The sequence below is a fragment of the Lissotriton vulgaris genome, chromosome 2_1 (genome assembly GCF_964263255.1).
Source record: "Lissotriton vulgaris chromosome 2_1, aLisVul1.2, whole genome shotgun sequence".
Taxonomy (NCBI): Eukaryota; Metazoa; Chordata; class Amphibia; order Caudata; family Salamandridae; genus Lissotriton; species Lissotriton vulgaris.
Window position 1 is genome coordinate 404,993,428 of NC_141687.1, and position 24,523 is coordinate 405,017,950.

The 24,523-nt window shown below is 42.2% G+C and overlaps 1 protein-coding gene across 5 annotated transcripts in view; it reads right to left on the bottom strand.

Annotated features, from left to right (window-relative positions):
• The window catches only part of LOC147730471 (alpha-aspartyl dipeptidase-like), a 198,099-nt gene that overhangs the window by 100,780 nt on the left and 72,796 nt on the right, over window positions 1–24,523 (bottom strand). For all 5 annotated transcript variants that reach the window (XM_086955279.1, XM_086955278.1, XM_086955275.1 and 2 more), the window contains one exon: window positions 12,798–12,886. In XM_086955279.1, coding sequence (XP_086811405.1) covers window positions 12,798–12,886 — 89 coding nt within the window. The remainder of the gene's footprint in view (window positions 1–12,797; window positions 12,887–24,523) is intronic.

Consider the following 24,523-nt stretch of genomic DNA (forward strand, 5'->3'; position numbering starts at 1 on the left):
TAACGCGAAGTGAATGTTCGATTGGGATGAACTCTTGTCACAAGGGCAAATTAACTTGGCAGCAGACTGTTATGTTGGAATCTTACCTGTTCATAAGATTCTCTGCTCGCTCTGCTCTTTCCCTGTGTTCCGTGTGGAACATCTGGTACACGACACTCGAGAGTTGACAGTTGTCCTGCGCTTTCGAGGTGGTCGGATGCCAGGTTGCTTTCTTCCAATAAACTTACCTGAACAAGGCCTTCGTCTCCTGACTTGTGCTTTCCTCGACGTAAGAAGCATCACAACATTTTTGGCGACGCTTTCCTGATGCTTGGATCTATTTGACTCGGCTTCTTCGTCTGAAAAGCAACCTGGTAATTCCGCGACATCTTCTCCAGCGCTGAGTTTGTCTTCGGCTGCCTTCGCCTGCTCTGCTGATTGGTTTTCTTCGATTTCTATTGATTTGGCCACGTTCAAGGTACTGTTTTTAAAGTTTTATCTTTCGCGCTTGCCGAACATCCAACGTTCCAAGCTCTTCAGTTTTCCCCATAAAGGATTTATTGCATGACATGTTGTCTACCAAAGTGATTGAACCTGTTGAAGCTTTGCCCTGGATTTCTCCCGTCGTAATCACGTTGAAATCCGATGGGCGGTTGAGATTTTGCATTGACCTCAGGTCCCTCAACCAAGAGATTATAACTGACACTTTTCCCTTTCCCAATATCAATGAGTTGTTACAATCTGTGGGGGGGGGGGGCTAGATTCTTCTCAAAGATCGATTTGAGGAGTGCGTACCACCAAATCAGATTACACCCTGACTCCAAACCACTGACTGCCTTCATTACCACCGAGGGTACCTTCCAGTTCACTCGCATGCCGTTTGGCCTCGCCTCGGCTGCTAGTGTTTTTCAACGGATGATGTCTAACATGCTTAAGGGTCTGTCTGGGGTTGTCTACTTTCAAGACGACATTCTTGTGTCTGGGAAAAGTGTGAATGATCACAATTTAGCTTTGCGTCAAGTCCTTTTCAAATTAGAAGACACCGGTTTAACTGTAAATAAGGATAAGTGTGTTTTCTTAACTGAAAAGATTGAGTACTTAGGTTATACTATCTCCGCTGATGGAATTGCTCCAAAAAAGAATCTTCTACTTGCCATCAGCCAAGCCCCAGCACCTAGGGACAGAGACCAGCTTCGCTCTTTCTTGGGCTTAGTCGAATATTATTCGAAATTTGTGAAAGGCTTTGCATGTTTGTCTGAACCCTTGAGATTGTTATTGAGAAAGGGCATCAAGTTTATTTGGGACAAAGCCCAAGAGGACTCCTTTCAACAGATCAAGGAGAATATCTGCAATGCTGGTATTCTAGCCCCCTTTGATCCTGGGTGCAAATCCTTCCTGACTGTAGATGCCAGTCTTACTGGAATCGGAGTAGTGTTTTCACAACTTCAGCGTGGTCTTGAAAGAACCATCGCTTTTGCTTCTAGAACCCTGACCCAAGCTGAGAGGAATTACTCGGTCATTGAACGAGAAGCTTTAGCTGCTGCATGGAGTGTTGAGTATTTTCGGGTATATTTGTGGGGTGTGAGGTTTGTGTTGCGAACCGACCACAAGCCATTGTTGAAAATTTTATCGGGTGGTGGTGCTGGCAAAGGTTCTGCTCGTCTTGCAAGGTGTGCTGCAAGATTACAGGAATACTCTTACGAAATTGTTTTTATTCAAGGTTGGAAAAACGTCCAAGCAGATTGTCTATCTCGTTTGTCTGTTGACTGGAAGTTGGTTGATCAGGATCTTGAAAAGTGTAGTGTGGATGAGGCTGTTGCTGTTGTTGGGGATGTGTGTGAATCTCCGGTGGTGCCTTTTCTCAAGACCAGTGGTTGTCTGAGATGAAGAAGGACTCTGTCCTCCAAGAAGTTATTCTACTTATTAGGAGAGGTGCTCCCAGGGAAAGTATGGTTCCTGTGGCTGTCGGGCCCTTTTGGAAACTCTTAGATGAGTTGTCTCTTTCAGGTTCTGAGATCATAATGAGGGGCGACTGTTTTGTGCCACCTGTTGGCCTGAGATCTCATATTTTCAAGCTAGCCCACTTGGGACATCTGGGCCAGGGTATGACCATCAGGAGGATAAAGCAAGAGTTTTGGTGGCCAGGCATGGATGATGCGATTCGTGTTTGGGTGGAGAATTGCTCCTATTGCAAGGAGAGCGAAAAGAGGTTGAAAGTTGGTCTTCAAGCCAATCAAGGGCACATTTCGGATCCTGGTAAACCCTGGTATAATCTGTGTTTGGATTTCATTGGCCCTCTTTCCGGTCTTCCTCTTGACATGCGTTTTGCTGCTGTGGTAGTTGATGTCCACTCCAAGTGGCTTTGTGTGGAGTTCCTTAGAGATATCACCACTAAGTCCACCATTGAAGTGTTTGAGAACCTGTTTTCCTCAGAGGGTTTCCCCAACATGGTTTTGACTGACAACGGCACCCAGTTAACCTCCAATGAGATGAGGTGTTTCTTTGAGAAATGTGGTGTCAAACATTCTTGCACCTCTTTATACAACCCCATGGGCAACGGTATGGTTGAGAGGTCCAACTGTCTCGTTAAAGGTACCATTCAACTTGCTTTGGCCAACAACTTAGACCCCAGACGGTTGGTTCAAGACATGGTTTGGTCATACCGGACCACCCTTCACAGTATCACTCATGTGTCTCCTTTCCAAGTCATGCGTGGGCGATCTCCAGGTTCTAGAAAAGTCCCTGCTTGGTTAAAGGATTGGGTACTGTCTGATGGCGAGAGTTCTCCTGTTGTTGTATCTGGGAAGATTGCTGTTGGCGATTGGGTCAAAGTTAAGTCTGGCAGAACGAATGCTGGTCTGCATAAGTTTAAGGGCCCTTTTCGTGTTGTTTCCCTCAACAAGTTTTCCCTTGTTCTGGAAGGTGGTGACAGGTGGAACCTCAGGAATGTCGCGCTTTATCAGAAGGGTGGTTCGTTTCATATCCCTGCTTCAAGGGGTGAGGGTTGCTCTGGTGCTATGTTCATGCCTGATTCTGATTTCAGAGACTCTGGGACTCATGACTCGGTTTGTGATTATGGTTCCTGTGTTTCTGGTGCCCGTGAGTCTTCGTGTGATCCTCTTGCTCTTCCTTCTCCAAGTGTGAGCTTGCCTCTTGGGCGCAGAGTGCATAAGCCTCCTGCTTATCTCAATGATTATGTCTTTTCGTAACGTTTTTTTTTTTGTTTTTTTTTTTCTCCAGCGAAGTGGGATGGATTCTGTATGGTTTTCATGTTAGGTTTTCATGTTAGGTTTTCATGTTAACTTTTATTTTTGATATTTCGTTTGCATTTGTTTTTCCTTTTTGTTTCATTCTTTTCTAGGGAAGAGGATGTGTTATGTGGAACATCTGGTACACGACACTCGAGAGTTGACAGTTGTCCTGCGCTTTCGAGGTGGTCGGATGCCAGGTTGCTTTCTTCCAATAAACTTACCTGAACAAGGCCTTCGTCTCCTGACTTGTGCTTTCCTCGACGTAAGAAGCACAACACAGACCAATCATTACTAGTTGGTAGAGTGACCATACGAAAAAAGATGCCCAATCTGAAGCGTGTCAACAACATGCGGGAGTAAGGGCTCTGGACCAGGACAAGGTACGATTGCAATCCCTCGCAAGGTGTAATTTCCTGAAATCTGAGCACAGTATTTTTAGATTTTTCATGATTCCATCTGATGGTATCAAAGTGAGTGGCCACCATCTTTTTCAGTGAGGATCTAGTAACCCCTTCTAAGGTGGTAGGCTTGTCAAAGAACTCTGGATGGCCTATTTCAATGAACAAGTTTCTCACATAAGATAACCAGTTGATGTTAGCTACCCCATCCAGTGTCAGGCAGTCGCTGATTAGGTCTCTGTTCAGCTTGGTTTCTTCCGTAACCCAAACCTTATGCCATAACAGGATAGGGGACATCCTAATGATATCGCTAATATAGGTGGCCCCCGCTTCAATATGTGTCATGTAAGTTGATGTAGATTTTGGTACACCCAGTAGGTAACGGATAAACAGGTTTTCACAACATTGTACAGTCTGGGGGCTCTCGATTCCCCATAACCCTGCAGCATACGCGGCTGTAGATACACACTTTGCCATATATATGTATTAATTCTTTGACGGGTTTACCGCCAATTTTTACAGAAAAATTTCTTAGGGCACCTATGGTCCGGCTAAAAGCCAACTTCCTGGCTGCTATTGCAGCCTGCCAGCCACCCCGCCTATCGAACATTACTCCCAAATAACAAAACCTGTCAGCTGTTTCGATTCTTTGGTCTTCTAAGAATATGGGGCAGGGGACCCTCCTTAATTTTGCTGCACCGGGCATGGTGTAAGTTTTAGAAATATTCACCGTTAAGCCTCTGTCCCTCATGAAGCCCGTACATTTTTTCACTGCCCTCTGTAATCCGAGCCTTGTTCGTGACATTAGTGCCGCATCGTCGGTGTATAATAGGATGTTAGATGTTGCCCGATGGAATTAATATAAAAGGTAAATAACAGCGGTGCTAATATGCAAACTTGTCTAACTCCTCTCAGTATGGGGAATTTATCTGAACATTCACCTTGTTGACCGAACCTCACTCTGGCACCTGCGCCCTTATATAGTTCTTTTATAAAGGTGATGATTTGATCATCAATGCCAATATCACGAAGTGTTAGCCAGAGGACCTCATGGTCAACACAGTCAAATGCGGAGCTAAGATCGATAAAGGTGATATAAAGTTTTCCGCATTTGGCCTGAGTATATTTGGAGATGAGTAGAGAGAGGTTTAAACATTGTTTAATCGTCCCTTTCCCTGTTCTAAACCCGTATTGCAACTTAGAGATGACATGGTGTTCCTCCTCCCAGGATTGAATTCTGTTCAAGATTATTCTGCCGGCAACTTTCATAAAGGCATCCAAAAGAGAGATTGGCCTATAACAGGTGGGGTCATTTCTATTACCTTTCTTGAAGATTGGGACCACGATGGCATTGGGCCAAGTAGAAATGAACCCACACTGGTTGGCCTTATTTAGAACGTTCGTGAGCAAAGGGGCCCACAAATCTAACTCAGCCTTATAAACATCAATTGGGATGCAGTCAGGACCTGGTGCCTTGCCTGATGCGCTTTCTTTAATGGCCACAAGTACTTCTTGGCAACTGAACGTTATATCCATGGGGAATGGGTTGCGATAGCTAGGATTACTTGAGGTGCCAGTGGGTGTGCTTAATGTAGATAAGTTCGATTTGTTATACAGTTGTTTAAAATGATTGACCCATGTATCACAAGTTATCGCAACATCTATTGTATTTTCACCCAGGTTTTGCAGGGATGAGGAATTGACCGCTTTCCAAAAAGCGGTGTTGTCTCTTCGGCCGGAAGCCTCAATCAAGGATGCCCAAGCCTCTTTTTTCAGAACAGATTTTCTCTTCTTGATAGACAGTTTATATGACCTTCTAGCTTGGCGGATTATGTCTGGATTTTTGGTATACCCTGCAGGGCCTTTTTTAAGTTTTGTAAGGCTTTCGTGCAGTTGCTATCGAACCATCCATTCGATTTGTTATTGCCGTGTTTTGGTGTTCTAAACAGAAGGTTCTTATTGCTGTTTGGATTTTTGAAAATGCGGTCAGCACGACATCAGGGGCCTCGTTATCTCCCAGGCACTGCAAAAAAGTCGCCAAGATAAAATGATAATACATTTTTCAAAAACCCGGCGGGTTCGACCCTTTCCCATTTGATGACATAACCATTTCTTGCCGTCAAATTAATCTTTGGTTTGTAGGAGCAAGTGCCTGCTTCTCTGCTTGGTGCACCCCTGAGTTTTACAGTCAGTATTATAGGATAGTGGTCGCTAAGTAAAAAAAAATTTGCAGGCGTGGGGGTCATCAGAATATAATCTATGATAGAGTTACTACCTCGACCGTTAAAGGTTGGTTGGAAAGGGACAGGCGGTGAGCATAACTCGTTTGCAAAAGACAAATTGAAGTGAAAGGTGATATTATTAAGGAGGTTACCTGTCTTTGTGTGGGTAAAATGTGTGGGACAGTCTTCCCCGTATTCTGCCAGGCCGCACAAACCTGTAGCATGGTGGGGACAGATGGTACAGTTAAAGTCACCAACCCAAATTATCGCCTTTTCGCTTGGTATGTTTTCTACAAGTGAGTTTAGGGTAGTCGTAAGAGTACAGAGAGTGGGCTCTATCATGTTGCTGGGCACGTTGTTGTAAAAGTTAACTAAAATAATATTGTGCGCAAAGCCCCATCTAAACGCCAAGATTTGGTAATACAGAGTAGATAGAAACTTTCGAACTTTAACGTCCCCTGTTGTTGCTACAAGCACAGATTTTTTGCACCATACCTGGGTTTGGCTTGTTCGTCCTTGTGAAAGTCCGGAGATTGGGGCTGAGACGCGTTGGCGTCGGACGAAGTGAGTTGGATATATATATATATATATATATATATATATATCTCCAACCAAACCTTTCTCTGCGCCAGAAAAAGACATTGATGCAATGATTCATGGTAATCTAAAGCGCTTTATTTGCACAATATTCAAACTGCCTGCAGTTATTGTCTGTCCCAACACGTTTCAGCTCCAGTATCAAGCCTTGCTCACGGGAAATAAACGTTGCTTTTCAGAAATGACAGTGTTTTATAAACAGTTCCTTAATGGCTTGATTCCCAATGCCTGTGTGTCATTTCATTTGCGCCTGCGCAGTGAATTAAAATCGGCACTTAACTTTTTCTGCAGCTTGTTGCTTTCAGATAATTCATTACATGCCCCTTCAGTGCGCAAAAAATAAAAGTCATATTCACCAGATTGCAGGCAGTCTTTTTATCAATTTTAAACTCAGCGTCTTGAGCCAACACGAACACAAGACGCCGAGTTTAAAATTGATAAAACACGGTCATTTCTGAAAAGCAACGTTTATTTCCAGTGAGCAAGGCTTGATACTGGAGCTGAAACGCGTTGGGACAGACAATAACTGCAGGCAGTTTGAATATTGTGTAAATAAAGCGCTTTGGATTACCACGAATCATGGCATCAATGTCTTTTTCTCGCGCAGAGAAAGGTTTGGTTGGATTGAAGGCAGGAGTTCCGTGCCTGCCACATTGAAGCCGCCCTGATAGAGTAAGAGGCCTCTTTCACGGAGCAATTTTACGATGGTGTATATATATATATATATATATATATATATATATATATATATATATATATATATATATATATATATATATATATATATATATATATATTCCAAACACGAGTTGCCCACAACTCGGGCAACTCGTGTTTGGAATATATTATATATATATATATTCTAATTCCTGCTCACAACTTTAGGTGACCCCACTGCTTGGGAATCACTCAAATATAAATATTTTACACAATATGAAAATGGAGCGCTAACAATCATAATATGTATGGACGAAGTGTTGGATTAATCTGGCCCTCTAACCAAGATCCTGGAAATGGCAGATCAGGCTAGACACAGATTCTCCTGTGGATCCAGAAGTCCTTATAGGCTGGGCCCAATGGGCAATATGCTTGTTGGTCAAAGGCAATTGAGCAATATCATTGGAGCGCCATCACTCTATTCTTATGCGCATTGACCCTACATTGGCAGAATTAGCTCCTTTGGAGGCGGGCCTCTTGCTAAATAGACAACTGTTGGGAGATCACTTTTTGAAAGATTTGGGCAAACCTGGGGTCACTTTCTTGACTTTGGACAAAGTCTTTCACAACATCTTTTTACTAGAGCCAGACACTATAGAGGCTGAGCGTTGGGCCGTGTATTTGGCAGGGCCTCCTACAGAGGCTTCCAACGCACAGGCAGAGGGGGTTGGAAAAATACCTCAAATCAAGAAAACGTTTATCCTGCCAGACACCACCAGCGTCACAGGCATTTGAACAAGCAAATGATCAAGGTGAAACAGCTGGAAATGCAGATTCCTCATACTCAGGTACCTATTACTCCTCCCTCAAAAGTCATACTGGGGTGCAAAGAGTGTAATTTCTTACCAAACTGGTGCCAGATTACAAACGACCCATGGGTGCTAGAGACTAAGCAGGGATTCAAACTGGACTTCTAGGGGGCGCCAAGGCAGCCAGAGAGGCCTCCTCCCCTATCTATTTCCCAACAAGAGAGAAGTTTTGTTGACGCAGAGATCTTAGAACTTTTGCGTGAAGAGGCAATGGTGTTCACTCACCTGCATCTCAAGGGTTTTGTGGGCACAATCTTTCAGGCAGTTTCTTCAGTTCTGCTGGGATCGGCAATGGTATGACTTTACCACCCTGACCTGGCTTTCTTCAGCCCATTAATGCTTCATCAAATTAATGAGAGCGGGGGTGTTCCCTCTCAGATTTAGAGGGGTACGTTTAATCATTTACCTAGATGATTTGATTATAATGGCCCAAGATCGGGAAGAGGTCCTACTCCATTTAAAATAGGTGATTCAGTTGCTAAAGTATTTGGGTTTCATAAGCAATGTTCTGAAATCATGTCTGATCATTTCCCAGTCTATGGAATTTCTGGGATTCCAGATCTACTCTGTCTGGGGCCATCTAGGACTTTTCTGTCAAAACGTTTTGTCGATCCAGAAGGAGCTGTGGCGGTTCTGTCCTCTTTAATGGTCTCTTTCAAAACCCTACCCAGGATTGTGGGCTTTAAGTGTCATCTATTCAGGTGATCTTTCCTGGTCCTCTTAACTACCGGACTCTTCAATGCCTAAATGACCTCAGTCTGCAGAACGGTTTGTCGTATTCGAAACTGATCTCCCATCTGGAGGAAACAAAAGTAGAGAGGACTTGGTGGCTGTACCATAAGGAGGCTTGGAATGGCAGGGCTATATTCGGCAGCATTCCAGATGTTGTTATGGAATCGAATGCCCAGCAGATGGGGTTGGGGAGCGAGATGTGGCCCAGTTGCCATGGGAGGCCTTTGGTCCCCGTCAGAACTGCAGCTACATATCAAATGTCTAGAACTGTTGGTGGGATCGTTGGCTAGTAAAGACATAGTCCCCTCACAAGTCTCTATGTTGTATTCTCCAGCAAGTGGACAATGTCTTCGTGGTGAGATACATCAACAGGCCTCGAAAAATCATAAAAATTTCACTAGACCTGACTTGAATAACCTTGACCTAACTGTAATGTACCTGACCCTTAAACTTGGCTCAAAGTGTGTGACCCTTGGCAAATATTTTATTTTACAGAGCTGCCTTTTCTTCATAATCACATAAAAGAGCACCTTCAAATATTGAGTACAGCATTTCTGCGGTACAAAAAACTCTTGTTTTATTTAATAGACTAAACGTTTGCTCCCTTTATAATAAGAATTTAGCTCCCATATAGGGTACACATGATCCCTGCCTCGTCTTTTAGTTGGCTAACAGCATTGCAATCAGGGCAGGGGCAGGAAGATTTCTCAGTGTTCTTGTTGAAAAACTCACTTTTAATAAATATATTACTAAAGCATGATGTTGTGGTGCACTGTCATTTACAGACAGCATATCACTAACGAAATGACCAAAAACGTTCCCCCGAATAAAATGCAGTTTTACTGTAGAACTATATAGCATATAAACAATAATGTGAGAAAACTGGGTTTGAGCAAAAATGCACATCACCAAGTAAAGTGTTCTGTTTGGTTTTCATCCTATTTAAATGTTTTTCATCACACAGAATTATTAAACATGTGCTTTCATAACTAATTTAACATCCTTTGAAATGTTTGTACAGTTCACTTACTATTTACATGTTGTGTCTTAGAAAAATAAATCCGACATCCTACAGCCTTTCATTTCACACTCTTCGTACAGCACCAGTGTCAGACAGTTCACTTTACAAAATCCACTGACTTTACTTTAATTTCTCGAACTGCAATTATAAGAAGACATAAATTGACTTTTGACCTCAGTCTCTGAATGCAGAGCAAATATGATAAGATAAAAACAAGATTTAAGTGCAACTTTATTGCTCATTCACTTTGAGTGAACAGAATACTTGCTCTTTGTCTGCTCGCCAGAGTGGGCCAGTAGGCCATAAAAATAGCTTGCCCTGATCAAATCTGACTCTTCATAGCGAGTGGGCAAATACATTCGAGGCCTGAGCAATAGAAGCCTTCTAGGTTGGTGAAGTTGGCCACTCTGGCCAAATGGGTTAAGTGGTTGTTGTCAGAATCTTGCATAGAACACTTAGGTTTTTGGTGCCCATTTGATGAGAAGTGACATGGCCTCCAAATCTTTCTTTTTGGGAATCCGTTTGGAAGACTTTATGGCAACTGCTGATTGGTCTTCGGACTCTACGTTTAATTTTTTTTTATCATAAACGGATTGTTGATGTTGCCTCTGTTGTTGTGGGTCCTCTTTGAACCAGCATAATCTGAAGCCTCCGGTTCTGACATACAATGAACAATCTTATAGCTATTGCGTCAAAGAGTTCTTAGTTCTATCAAAAACACGAAGGTTGAGATTTATGCCACATGCATGCATCTTATTGGATATTCTTGTATTTCTTAATGTTCAATGAGATTGATACGTTTAAAAGCACTGTTATTCGTAGGATAATACCCACCCTTATTTTTATTTATATGGTAAAGTACGGGTGTTATTACGTACTATCCTGTTTTTGCAGGCTCGGATACCAAGCAGGGTTGTATGCTGAGGATCTGGACGCAGTTTTGGTTGACGTTTGAGTCCATCAGAGAGTTGGTTCTCATCACAGGAGAAGATAGGACGGCACCCTTCAAGGAGCAGAGTGATCCTCCAATGATAGACATTGAAGGGGTTTTTCTGGATAGTTGTTGTTGAAAATGTTCTGGGTCTGTTCTGGTTGGACTTTCGCAAAGAAAGAGGTAGCACAATAGGGACAGCAGATCTTATAGGCCATCCCAGGCCTTGATTGGTAGATGGTGTGGTGATGTCATGGGGCTGTGCATGGGAAATTAAGTTTTTGTGGTTTACTGAAATGTTTGTGATTTCATTGGCTGCTGTGTTTTGCAGTGAAGTGCGAGGCGCATCATCCTTGTCCTTAATAGAATTGAAAATTCTTTGATGCAACAGCTATAAAAAATAATTCCTAGCCCTTATAACCTTCATTATCTTATGTTACATTTGTGGTACATTGATTTACACACTTTTATGATTTAAAGCGCTCTGATACCCCACACCGGAATGAGTAGCACTGTAAAATAATTGAATTAAACAAGATTGTAGAGGCGAGATAAATCATTATTTGTGTAATTGCTCATACACACAGATAAATCTTGTATTCTTACAGTGCATCTCTTACAAAGGGGGTTTAACAAAGTCGAAAACCTGCCTCCAAGCCATAGGGCCACATGTACGATGGAAACATTTTGCGAGTTCCTAATTGTGACTTTTTGCGACTCGCACTAAGGAACTAGCAAAATGAGATCACCTGACTCCTCAATATTCATAAAGGCAGGTCCAAAATTTCGATCTATTGGGAATGGCCTGTAATCACGGGAATGGTGACCTGCTGGGGTCAGCAGACCACCATGTCTGATTGCTTTTTAAATAAAGCAATTTATTTTATTGAAATGCAGCCAGTTTTCCTTAAAAGGAAAACTGGATGCATTTCAAAAATAAAAATGAAAAGCTACCTTTTCATTTTTTAAGCATAGCTGGCTGCTCTTAAAAAATGTTGGTGCCCATATTTGCAAAGGGGAAGGGGTCCCTTGGGGACCCTTTCCAATTTGTAAATGGGTTACCACCTCCTTCATGGAGTCGGTAAAATATTAATGTTTTGCAAATGGTTTCCGATCGCAAAGCATTCAATAAATGACCCTGCAACTCGCTATTAGGAAGGAATGCCCTTAAAAATGCCCCTCCCTAATATCAACTTGCAAACCCTATTTTGAGAGTCGGTAATAGGTTACCGACTTGCAAAATAGGGTTAAAACATACCAAACAACTCTTTAGTAGTCGCAAATGGCCCGCTTCTCCATTGGCGACTGCTAAAACGTGCTGTACATGTGACCCATAGGTTCTACTCTAAACTACTTGTTATGTGATAAGCTATGTACCTCAGTTTCCTTTCATTGCATTGGCATCTTGGTAATAGGCTCCAGATAGTTCCCAGCCGGGGTGATACTTTAACAAAAGAAGGGCTGATGGGGCATTGCAGTTGCTATCTACCACACATATAAGAAATGCCTGGTCTGTTGTTTTCAGAATGTATGTGGGTATTCACACAGCTATACTTTGTTTCCACGACTGAATTGTGCTTGGAATATTGGGGACTATGGTGCCCTACTATGTGATATAATGCGGTGTGTTCTAATTGAGATTAAATGTCAATAAAGAACAAATAAAAAAATTAAAAAGAAGGGTTGACGGCCCTTTAAATCAGGCCTTTGTTTTGGGCCCTGCTGCAAGTGAAAATAAAAAATCAATCTTGCTACCTGCAGGTTGCTGCTCTGGCCAGAATGCAAACCATGTACGAGCACTGCTGAATTCTTTCCCGGTATCGAAAAATGACACCAGGACAAATTCAGCATGTTTCTCTGGGTCTTAGCTGCCAGGTCCGGGATCTGGTAGGATGCCTTACTTTTCAGCACTGGATTCTAGACAGATCAGTTAATCTCCCTTTGCCTAAAAAAAATATGAATTTATGTAATGTAAACTGGTGCTCATGTAAAACGCTTCAATGCCTTCGGGCCAAGATCGCGCTTTTTAAACTGCTACAAACAAATTGCATATTTGTATCCTCTGTGCTGCAGTATACGGAGCATGCAATTTCAAGAGATTTCACATAATAACAATTGCTTAATGTGTATAAAATGTTACCTAAGCTTTCAAACTTCTGCCTCGCAGTCTTGGCGTAGTGGTCTCGGTCATGAAGAGCATAAGGAATGAATAACACTCTCTTCACCTGACTGGAAGGTAAAAGGGATTGGGCGAGGGAAAAAAAAAACAAAGCACACCATTCAGAACGTTGGTGAACAATGCAAATATTCCTCAACTATGCATGTTGCTTTTTACAGACAAACAAAGGTAAAATTAAAATGACAGATTAATAAATAGCAAGGCATATGACTGGTAACAGCCGACAAAGCTTACACTTCTATCTCTGAAGATAAAAATTGAAATGTTTAACCCTAAATGTGTGAGGGGTGAACAGCCCTATCTATGATCAGTGTGACCACAGTGGTACCAAGCAGCTTCATTCGACTCATGCAGTTAACGCCAGATCAGGAGCAAATAGTCGTTGTGGATAACACGACCTTCAGGGGCAGTTTTACTAAGTTTTCACGCAATGCAGTGCAGTGCAGCAGAAAAGGTTACGAAGGTGGAACCAAGCAGAACAGCACCACAAGTACTGTGGTGATGTTTCTCTCTCTCCCCATGTTGCACCATGGTGTAACTGTGCATGAGTGATGTCAAGCTAAGGTTTTGTACTGGCAGGGTACTCTTTCAGTACAAAATGCTATGCTTACACAAAGTGTGACATTTTCCCACTTTACATGTGGGCTGAACAGTGCAGCACAGATGCAAAGTTGGGAACATTTCAAGAAAACGAAACTTTTCTTAAACATTATGCCAGCCTTGAGGAGGCATTAATTTATGAAGCAAAGTTCTCTCTTTTTATATATATATATATATACATATATATACATACACAGCTTTGTGTTAAAATCCATTGGTGGTTGCATGAGAAGCCAATGTAGCCCCTTGGAACCACTCCTTGATGTAAAGTAGCATAAGTGTTACTTTGTGTTCATTTAGGGATCATCTCCAGTAATAATCGCGCTGAGAAGTACATCCCAAAAGAATACTTTGTGTCACGTGGGCGCAAAAAAGTGAAGCAAACCAGCATAAAGTGTTAGTAATCAGCCCTCAGAGTCAGGTGCACATTGTGCTTCTAGCCACAGTTCCTCCCCATATCAGACCTCAGAGTTGGGTGCACATTGTGCTTAGACTAGAGCCACAGTTCTTCCCCCATATCAGCCCTCAGAGTCAGGTGCACATTGTGCTTAGAGCCACAGTTCTTCCCCCATATCAGCCCTTAGAGTCAGGTGCACATTGTGCTTAGACTAGAGCCACAGTTCTTCCCCCATGCTCTGGTTGTTCCTGGAGCATTTAGCCCGGAATGCAGGACAGAAAGAGGGAAAACGGGGTTTTACCACATTGGAAACCGAAGCCACTGGTTATCTCCCATTCTGACATTTTGAACTCAGCTTCACACACCCAATAAAACTGACCTCCCTTCAGCAGGCCCTCCAGCTCCCTGAAATCACTAACTGCCTTGTGATTTGCACCACTCTTGTAATTTCCGCATAAATCTTCATGACAAACAAAAATGTGTCCATCAGTTGCAGTTAAGGCTATTAGATGCCTCCATATCATCAGGGGCACTATTTCCCAGGTCTGGCCTGGTTACCGGTGTGCTGGATTTATTAAGCAGAGTCCGACACAGTCCCCCTATCCAGGCAGACAAACTGCATAACTGGGCTTGGTAGAAGAGGCGAGTATGACGGGTGTACCACGACAACTTAAAAGAATGGTTCTAATCAGAATGTACCAAAAAAAGTCCATAAGTGCTCAGACGTTAGACAATGGGCAGAACCTAAACAGAATAGCGCCTCAGAACAGATGGGATAAAATACTGAAGGCACTGGAGAGGCAATGGAGAGTAAAATGGATCCTGCAGTGGTGGAAAGGGGGCTTCCCAATAGATGAATGAAAAATGGTGGACAGGATGAAGAAGATTGAGGAAGTTATATAATGACTATGGCCTGAAACTGAGAACTTGCAGCAACACGGTAAGGAGCACAAAGAAAGGGTGCCGTTCCTAGTGTATATAGTGGAGGATTCGGAGGCTATTACAGCCACAACAACATATGTGTTATTGATTTACCTGAAAGGATTGAAGGCGCAGAGATGGTCGCATATGTGGAAGGGCAAGATCCTTCCAGATTACACAACGGCAGTACAGCAACCTTTAGACTCATTTCTGGTGGTGAAGTGTAGATTAAGGGAGGCAGAGTTGAAATACATGCTACTGTTTGCTTTGCTTCCTAAGCTGATCTTAGAAGACAAGGCACTTTTTTCACTGAACCCCTAAACCCTCGGACTAGGCTGAAGAGAAGGTTATAAAACAAAATGTGTGGCCTGGTCCCGAAAGGTCACCAGGACTCTAACGCGCACTACTATAAATTCCAATTCTCCAATTTTACGTTCAAATACAATTTTATCATAAGTTCAAAGAATAGAACATCAAAGTTTCACATTACTGACATGTACACTGAAAATTATTCACAAAGTAAACTGTTGTATTTCCATCATATCAATACATATTCAAATCATGATTCAAGTCAATGTGTTAAAAAACCCAATGCATTTCGGGGCGGAGGCCCCTTCGTCGGGGGTCTGTTTAAAAGAAAAAAGAAGAAGAAGGAAACTCAGTTACTAGTGGTGCCTTTGAGGCTTATAAACTTTTATAGTTTGTGATCTTAACGATTCTTACCGCGAGTATAGGGTAACTCGACAAATCCTATGTTAAATGGTTTATTCCGTGGTAACGGTAAATCTAAAAGGAAAGGATTGTTTAGGTATCTTATTTTTGTGGCGCTATGTATAGAAGGTTCTTAATGTTAATTTAGTTTTATAAGATGGCTTACCTGAGCCTTGCTTGCATATTATATATCTGCAAAAGAAATATTGTATTTATAGTCACTTGCAGGGAGTGTCAGAACTCATTTCATCAACAACGCAAAGCGTTGTTTTAAAATAACATATTTATTTGCTAACCTGTGAGTCTTTTTTGGACCGTAAATAAAATGTCCTACGGAAATCAAAAAAATATATTCCAATGAACATCGTTACGTTTATTAGGAAGTCTGCATTTCGGAGTCTATTGAGTTGAAAGTAAGATTTTTACCTGCGAGCCTCCAAGGTAGTTTTAACGGTCTTGCTGGCTCGTTATAGCAGTTTGGCTGTGAATGAAAAAGTAAACGCATTCAGTAGCCTGCTCGTAGTTTTAAATCGGTGAAACGCACGTTAGTGCTTGTTTAAAGTCTTTTAAGCTTACCGATAGCGCAAACCATCTCGCTCAGTACGGCGTTTCCAGTCGGGTATGTCGATCGGAACTAGTCCTATATGCTATTAGTCCTTTTTTCTGTTTACCCACTGCTGCGATAGACAAAGGACTTATTCCTTAATGTTATATGGCTGTCATTAGTAAGTGGTAGGGGTTAGATATTGAATGCTAGTTTGAATTTTTGGTAATACTTCCTGATTTAGACTTATTACAGTAAATATAATATTTGGCACTATGATGTCGCTCAAGGAATATCTAAATAATTGTTAACCCTTGCATATAGGGAACGTAACAGTGACAACAGAATCGAAAACAATAAGAAGAATGGTTGATAAGACTCAGACAATCAAGTTGAAACAAGAGGAAATCTTACTTTACATATACAAATTCCTACCTATTTACAAACTCTAGTAAACCATATGTCGCTGATGCGCTTACGTGTGTTAAAGAAGTCTATCATCGTGTCGTGTATATATACATATCACTGTGGATTAGAGGCCCTTGAGGGTCTAATTATGCTAAGAGTTTTTGTTTTTTGAAATTTTTAAGGAAGGTTTAGAGCTTTAGAAAAAGCAAATCATTTCCATTTTGTCATTTAACCCATATGGGGTCAATGTCTGTAGCTTGCGTATCCAGAAGGCTTCTCTCTGGAGCAGGATTTTAGCATTATCCAGTCCTAGTCGTTGTGGAACAAGTTCAATGATTTGAAATCTCAATTGGGCTATCGTGTGGCCCGTTTCCATCCAATGTTTAGCTAGTGGTGAAGTGTGATTCTTATTACGGATCCGAGTTTTATGTTCCGAAAGCCGCAGCTTCAGTTTTCTGTCAGTCTTCCAAACATACAATAGTCCACAGGGACATTTAATGGAGTAAACTACATGCTCTGAATTACAGTTGGTGGTGTGTCTAAGTTGGATTTTTCTCCTGTGCGAGGATGTAGTAAAGTGTTGCCTGGTATAACATTATTGCAATTCTTGCAATTGTAGCATCGTGTTGTACCTTTGTAGATTTCTTACTGTTGAGTGATCCCCACGTGCCTTACTGGTTTATTGAGTAGTTCCTTAAGATTCTGAGCTCTTTTGTAGGCGAATAAAGGTTTGTCAAAAAACAATGACCCAAAATCTTTCTCGACTTGCAAGATCTCCCATCTTCTCTGTATTATTCTTTTTATGCCCCTCGATGCTGTCGAGTATTTTGAAACGAAAACCATCCTTTTAATAACAGTTTGATTTTTTCTGCAATAGTTCTGTTCTTGGTATTGTCTTAATTCTTTCTATTTGCGCTTCTAGCAGTTTTTTGGGGTACCCCCTATCTAGATATCTTTGTTTCTGCTCTTCTAGACTCATCTCGCATCTTTCACTGTCAGATGATATCCTCTTTATCCTCATGAATTGTGATATGGGGAGATTATTGATTAGGTTGGCCGGATGGAAACTTCCATATAACAACGCTGTATTTTTATCAGTTGTCTTTTTGTATAGTCTTGTTTGAATTGTATTCTCCACTATTTCTACCATGACATCCAAAAATGGTATAGATGTTGTGCTAGTATTGCATGTGAACTGGATTCTTGGGTTTGCTAAATTCAAACTTTTGATATTTTGCATAAGTTCTGAGGCAGGCCGTTTCCAAATTAATAAGATGTCATCCATGTATCGTTTATAGTACACAATGCCTTCTTGCCAAGTGCAATCCTCTAAGATGTAGTCCAATTCAAACTTTGCCATGAAAATATTGGCATATATGCATGCTCCAGGAAAACCCATAGCTGTTCCACTGACTTGGGTGTAGTATTCATCTAGCCACAAAAAATAGCTATTTTCCAAGCAGAATTCCAAAAGCTGCATAATTAGATATTTGAGTTCTTCTGGTTTGTCGGTTCTCAATAAAGCCCATTACATGGCTTCCAGTCCTTGTTTGTGGGGGATCGACGTGTAGAAAGATGTCACGTCTATAGTACATAGCGTCCAATCCATGCACCCTTCGGTTTTGATAGTTGAAAGGCTTCTTAGGAAATCCGATGTGTCTTCCAAATATGTTGGCCACTCATGGATGAATGATTGCATGTGAGCATCAATGTAGATTCCTAGGTTTTCGAAGATTGATGAGCATCCAGACACTATAGGTCTGATTGGAGGATTCTGTAGATTTTTATGTATTTTTGGTAAAAAATATATCCTCGGTCGTCTGAAGAGAAGGTTATGGCACAGAATAGAGTGCCTAAACTGAGATCACAGAGCTTCTAAAGACAGGAAAAAAAACGTATAATCTATAATCTTTGAAAAAAACAGTGTCTGGAGCAATCTCTGAAAGAACAAATGTCAGTGGTGGCGGCACAGTTACACCCCAAGTTTTGGTTAAAAAAGCCATGTGCAGGCAGGTGCTACAGCGTACTCGTGAACATGAATGCTTTCATGATGAGAAAACAACTCACCTTGCTCCAATGCAGATTTTTTGTACTAAACAACATCTGAACCTACAGGCTACATCAAGGTTACACTTTTAATAGATCACTCCACAACAAAGGGAATCATCTTCAAGGACAGAGGGGTTTTAGGCTTGCTTTGGCCATGATTAGAGGCAGCCACAAAAGAGTTGCAAATTAAGACACTTTGCTCCTCCTTTGGCTGGGATGGAAACACCTATCTGGGCTGTAAGGGAGTGGTAAGTAAGGAGGATGAGTATTGGCATTTCTCTGCAAAAAAACAGACACACACTCCACCAACTCAGATTTTGTGCAGTATTCCTCGCCTTGCTAAGAACAGCAGCATAGAAGTGCTACTTACACTGCTTTAAGATTTTTAGTCCTATTAGAGGCTGGGTGGTTTCTTGCACAGTAAGCAAGTGGATTTAGAAATTGTGGACAGAAACGCCTGAGGTGGAGGAAAGAAACAGACAATGAATGCAATGACTATTTATATGAAAAGGAGAACACACAAACTGAAAAGCAGGATGACTCAGTCAGCTAAATGTTGACAGCTGCAAGAAGCGAGAGAAGGAAGTCACGAGGTCTGGCACTGATAACTGAGGTTGTAAATGGAATACTGTGGATTGTATTTGTACTATCATATATTGTCATCAGTTTGGTCAAAGGTTGAGCAGAAAAACACCCAATCTTTCTGATAAGCTTGGAATTCAAAAACAACTGAATAGTGGATCTGAATCGGTTGCTCGTGAATACTGATAAAACGAATAGCAGCATGGACCAGCGGACCCTCAAAGACAAAAAGAAAACACTAACTGATAAAACGAATAGCAGCATGGACCAGCGGACCCTCAAAAGAAAAAAAGAAAACACTAACAAAGTAAAAAAAGAACGGAACACAAATATTGTCCCATCAGCCATACCGCTGAAGTGTCCTTCAGGCAGATGTGCACAATCAAAAGCCATCCTTCACAGGAAAGGGAGCCAATGTTTGAAAAGGAATGACCCATTTCCACCTGATGTCCTGGGTGGCAGCAAAATGTCAATCGCAATTCAACTGACCAGTTGATAAGGAGGACTGACTCAAAGCCCCTGAATATATATTCTTTGGTTTCAAATTTCCGGCAAGGCCACCGCTCTCACGTGGTGGGTGCCGTGACTAACAAGGACGGTCTCATTTGAAACTTAAGATTCACAGAATTGCCGCACACTCAAAAGCTACATAATAATCAATTTATTAGAGCTTGCAAACACAAAAGAACCGACATATATTCCTTCTCCTGCGATCTTGGTGGTCGCTAACGCACTCCTGAATGAAGGGCGCGTCGCCTTATCAAACTCTAGGAAGTCCGCACACATATCCAAGCTATCCTTTACCAACAAAGGAGGCCTATGCTCTGTGTGGGTTTTGCAAAATATTTCATGTCAGGCCACCATCATTGGTGACCTGACATTAAATAATTTGTTGGTAAAGGATAGTTAGGACCACGTTTCCACAGGAAATTGATTCTTTTTTTTATCATCATCATCATAAGTTTATTCACCTATTACATGAAAGCCACTCTGCTTTCCCAAGCAGAAAAAAACAGACAGAAAAGCAACACTGTTCAATTGACATCGCTGGCAGACAAAGGCCCAGCAAAAGGTACACTATGTCCTCATGTCCATGGCAGAGGCGTAATGTAGGCCCCTGTGGCGGAGGGAGGAGGAACCCTTCAGGTGGGACCCCATTAAGCCCATGACTAATGAATATCTGTGCAATCTCGGAGACGCCTGGGCCCCTCATGACATTTTGCAGGGGAGAGGGCATCATTTTGCGTTATGGCACTGTTGAAATGCATATGAATCATTCCTCCATCCCATCCCTTTGGGATTGCAGGTGCAGTCAGCAATGTTGGGCTCACATCAGACTGCTGTCCAGAAGCAGCTCCTTCTGGGACAGTACTTGGCTCCACTTCCCTCCTTGTGGTTCTTAATGCAATGCACATGCTATTTGTGGCGAATTTCTAGGTGCAAAGTATGACATAATTAGCACCTACCTGCAGGCAAAGTTGACAAAGTGTAAGCTGTCAAAAGTGCATGTGCTGTCAGGAGACTTTGTGAGTTGATGGCAGACAGTGGTCCCACAGACCCACTGCATGCCGTCTCCGAGGTCACAGTCACAGTAAGCCACAGCCTTGCAAGGTGACCCCTGTTTCCTCCGGGGTTCGAGGTTACCATTCAGACGATCTGATTCCTGCCTCATTAACAGTGAATTGGGAGACATGCTTTTTTTGTGAAAAATGCATTATGTGGTGCAAGGGGAAGTTTGTCACTGTAAATGTGCTGCAAGAAGCCAGTTTTGTGCTTCAGGACCTACGACTGCTCTAAATTACCTCTCTGGTGCACCATACGATGAAGCAGCATTGCATGGAAGTTTTAAGATGTATTCCTGTAACTTTCTTTTCAATTATTTCAAATTTTTGAAACATGAAATGTATAAATTGCTTGTAACTGTTTCAGCTAGAGGTTGTCACGATTGTTGTGTTGGAAACTGTGGCCAATGTGCTGTGCTTTTTGAAGGCCCTATTTAGCAGCATGTTCCTTTGACATCTTTCAAGAACATTTTGTAGCAATGCCCAATTACTATGAGCCACTAAATTCTATTTTGTGTGCAATCATGTTGGTGCATAAAACAAGATTACTGTCTATCCTCAGTTTGTGGGAGTTTGAACCCACAATTTGTGACAGGAAAAAAAAAATTGTAAATAGCAGGAGCAAATTGTGCGTGTGCTGCCTGAATGTGCAGGAATGAGGAATAACAATTTGTGCTATTCTCTAGTCCTGTGTAATTGGGCAGAGTTTGCACACCTACTAACTAGTAAACGTTATGCTATTGCTTGTCCGTGATCGCACAATTTGCAGTTGCAAAAGTGTTTCCTGCACGAAAAGGGGCTAAGGGGCAGATTTATAATTTTTAATCACAATGCTGCATTGCTAGGTTGTGTTGCGCATGAAAAGGAAAGGAGCACAGAGCTAAAATTTAATAAAAAATGACTCACTGCTGCTCTCTACATACACAATTACATGGAAAGGCTGGAGTACAGCTGTGATATTTAAGACAATTCTGGTAAGATGAGGTTCTTGAGAGAGCAGTTTTAACTGCTGCAAACAGAGTGATTGAGTGATTGAGCAAGTTTCGACTAGAAGAGAGTTCCTGTTTACTGGCCCTACTGAAAGGAACAGGACCCAGATGCTTCACTACCAGGTTTGGTCGTAGCTTGGAGGAATCTGTTTGAGTGTTGGTTGCAAGTAAGCATCTACCGCCTCAGGATTACAGACAGGTAGTTTGGGAGGAGTCATGTATGGATGTGAATACTATGATGAGAGCCTATTTGTAGGTGAAAACCAGCCGGTAGAGGTACTGTGAGCTAGGTGGGGGCCTGGGGAGACTCAAAAGTGATCTTGTTATCTAATGAGGGAGGACTTATTGGGCAAGATCCACTGCAGTACTCACTGGTGAGTTTTCAAGTAGGGAATTTTACTTAAGTTTACTTAGGAGGGAGCAAGCTGAATGTCTTGGCTTTTGGATGAAATGTATGTTAGAGCACGTTTTCTTCATATTCAATGTTAGAAATGTATGGTTTGTGAAGGCACCCATGTTAAACCCCGCAGCCATGTGGGGTGGGGTTGTGCCGAGCTCCCGGGTGCCCCTTCCAGCACTGTGCATGGATGACAGTCCCCTGCCTGAGAGCTCCTGACTGAATCAGGAGCGTGGGGGCCCCCTCCTTGCACTTTGCAAGGGGGCCCCCTCAAGTTTTGTTACGCCACTGATGGATGCTAGAACACAGACAGGGGTACTTACACCGACATGGGGGGTTTGACACGGGGGGGCAGTAAAACTGGAACACGGACAGGAGTTACAAATATTAATGCTAGGATGCCGACACCGGGGCGCCGACACTGGACCACGGACATAAGGGCACCAGCAATGGCACAGAAACACTGTTACAAAGACACAGCCACCGGGACACCAACATGCGAGCACCAACGCTTACATGGGAATATTAGAAACAGGAATATTGGAACGCGGATGTGGACCACAAACATTGATGTTAGGACAATGGCAAGTACCAGTGACACGGAGATTGGAAAGGGACCCTGATACTCACATTAATGAACAACACTTAGACATAGCACCAGGACAGTGTTGTGGCATATTGACACCAACATAAGGGCACTGACTGGAGGGACACAACATTGGGGTACTGACCTGTGGATCCTGACATAGGTCACTAACACTGGGATACTGACATAAGGACACTACTGGCATGGATCACTGACACAGGGACCCAGGCAGTGATATTTATACTGTGAGACTATCGCGAACATTGGGCTCTGCAACACAGCAAGGGTTAGTGCCACAGTGACACTGGCTGGAAACACAGGCACTAGAAGAAGAGGACTCTGGCACATGGATAGTGACATACAAGAGATGACATGGAGGGATGGACGCTGGTACACAAAATTGGGGCACTGACACTGGATTTAGAGAAATAGGGGCACTGCCCTTGATACTGGAACACTGGCAGGAGGAAAAACAGAGGGTCAGTGACACACATGCACTAACACGGACTAGGGGACACTGACAAGCTCACAAATTGTACTGCAGAAGAATCGACATAAGGGCATCAGTAATAGGACACGGATGCCGGATGATATAACATATGGATACTAACACTAGCAAGGGACACCAACTTTCGAGCACTTCTTCTTTGCACGTTCCCCTTGCAGCAACCTCTTCAAACCTCTTCAAACGTTTGTGAAAAAGCTCTATCAATTGAAATACATTTATTTTGTTTCATACAAAGTTCAGTTGCTGCACATCCACTTTTTTCATTGTATAGAATTATGTTGAAGTATTATTTTTCTCCAGGAGCGTGAATTCAATGTATCTCAAAACTAATAAATTGTAATTGATTTTACGTTTAAGATTGATTGGTTTGAGGGCCATTGTTTTTATACATAACAGTACATCAGCATACATTATTCGGAGCCCGGGTCACATACTCCTAACCCCATACTCTGCCCATTCTTCAGGGTCGACGGGTCAATAACAGAAAGGTTCAAGACTGAAGATAGGCTTAACAAAAACACCTCAATGCTTAAACCAATCCTCCCACATTTCCAAATGTTCCTGAGGACAACCTCAAGCCTGATAAATCAGGTGATATTTCATCATTAACATTCCCAACCTTAATGAATCCATTTTGTTTTTGCTGGCGGCTAGCAAAACATTTATGCATAGCGATGTAAGTTTAAAGTCTTCATGCAAAGTGAACTCTAGCACCCAGCTCAAAGTGCAAAGGGCTCCTTTCCCGAAAGGTCCAAGTTATTGTAATGCCATATAGGGTGGATATGATCTTCTGTCTGTCTTACTAGAAGCAAGTTGTGGAGACCCAATGTTCACAACTTGCTTCTAGTAAGGTAAGTATGGTGAAGCTACTATAGCTGAAACTTCTGTATTGCAAGGCAATGGCAATCTTGTGGAGAACAATCTCGTTTTTTGCCATTCTTCGTCTCACAAATTACCCACGTCCTTTCCCCAGGCTTGCTACAATTGGTCAATGGTGCCTGAGGTGTTAGTAAATAGTGAATACATTTGGGATGTTTTATGCCCTTTTAGTTCCCTCATCAATAACTTTGCTTCGAGTGCGTATGGCGTTCTATTCAATCTCAGTACAAATTAGGCTATAAAAAAGGTATTATGTTCCCATTTCACTAGACTGAAAATGGAGCAGTCTGTTCCCTTTTTTTAATTGCACTGTGCCAATCACACTGTGTATTTACACACCACCACAGTCAGATTTCCGCGACAGTTCTAACTGCCCTTTATTTTGCACCTTAATACGCTAGTTTTAAAAATCCAACAGCCATCATTGATATTAACAGAGTTTAAGGAGCACTTTGCTAGCCTGGCATATAAACCATCCTCTGCTACTACAATAGTGCGGCGTGGTATGAGATTGTTCTCTTAAAAAGAAAATCTGGCTCACGTTGAAGAACCGA